Genomic DNA, 1,149 nt, shown 5'->3' with positions numbered 1-1,149 from the left:
CATGACACTCATGCAGGTGTTTACAAGGATGGATGTGGAGACCACCAGCCAGGTGTCATACCAAACAGGATCACCAGGAATGTGGGTCACCAGGTCTCTTCCCAACGTGGGTCCTCTGATGGGGGACGAAGTTGGAGCAGCGCACAGAGCTCTTCTTAAACTCGGGGCACTCACAGGGCTTCCCTTACTTGTGGCGCCGTTGGTGTCGGGTCAAGTTAGAGCTCTGGGTGAAGCACTTCCCACACTCAGGACACTCGTAGGGCCTCTCCCCAGTGTGGATCCGCTGGTGGATGACGAGGTTAGAGTTGTACTTGAAGCCCTTCCCACAGTCGGGGCAGCGGAAGGGCCTCTCATCTGTGTGAATCCGCTGGTGCAGGAGGAGACTGGAGCTGCTCTGAAACCTCTTCCCACACTCAGGACACTCATAGGGCCTCTCCCCTGTGTGGATGCGTTGGTGGCTGATCAGGTGGGAGCTCAAGATGAAGCTCATCCCACATTCAAAGCAGCTGTGGGGCCTTTCTCCAGTGTGGCTGCGCCGGTGGGTGACGAGGGTGGAGTTTTGCTTGAAGCCCTTCCCGCAGTCGGGGCAGCGGAAGGGTCTCTCATCCGTGTGAATCCGCTGGTGCAGGAGGAGATTGGAGCTGCTCTTAAACGTCTTCCCACATTCAGAACACTCGTAGGGCCTCTCCCCGGTGTGGATCCGCTGGTGGGAAACGAAGTTTGAGCTATGAATGAAGGTCTTCCCACATTCCCCACACTCGTAGGGCCTCTCCCCAGTGTGGATCCGCTGGTGGGAAACGAGGTTGGAGCTCTTACGGAAGGTCTTCCCACATTCCCCACACTCATAGGGCCTCTCCCCTGTATGGATGCGCTGGTGCTGGATCAGTTCAGAGCTGCATCTGAAGCCCTTCCCACATTCCCCACACTCGTAGGGCCATTCCCCAGTGTGGATCAGCCGGTGACGGAGCAGGATGGTGCTCGTGCCGAAGCTCTTCCCACACTCCAAGCACTTGTAGGGCTTCTCCCCAGCGTGAAGCTGCTCATGAACCWCYMRSTCCAAGCCCCGGYTGAAGCTCTKGGTGCCTTCCTGGCACTGGGTGGGTCTTTTCCCCTCAGAGCACCCTGGACTGGGTTTGGAGCCCCTCCTTG

General features: G+C 58.1%; 1 protein-coding gene across 1 annotated transcript; it reads right to left on the bottom strand.

Annotated features, from left to right (window-relative positions):
* Positions 1–6: 6 nt before the first annotated feature.
* LOC130588634 (zinc finger protein 551-like) lies at positions 7–1,093 on the bottom strand (the record flags this gene model as incomplete). Its single annotated transcript, XM_057389539.1, has 1 exon — positions 7–1,093. A coding segment is annotated over one exon (909 nt), but the record flags the coding sequence as incomplete, so codon positions are not given.
* Between the last annotated feature and the right edge of the window lie 56 nt (positions 1,094–1,149).

The sequence above is a fragment of the Malurus melanocephalus genome, unplaced genomic scaffold (assembly GCF_030028575.1).
Source record: "Malurus melanocephalus ecotype Western Australia unplaced genomic scaffold, MMel_1.1 scaffold_8310, whole genome shotgun sequence".
Lineage (NCBI taxonomy): Eukaryota > Metazoa > Chordata > Aves > Passeriformes > Maluridae > Malurus > Malurus melanocephalus.
Note: the sequence above shows the minus strand (reverse complement) of the source record. Positions and strands in the feature narration are given on the sequence as shown.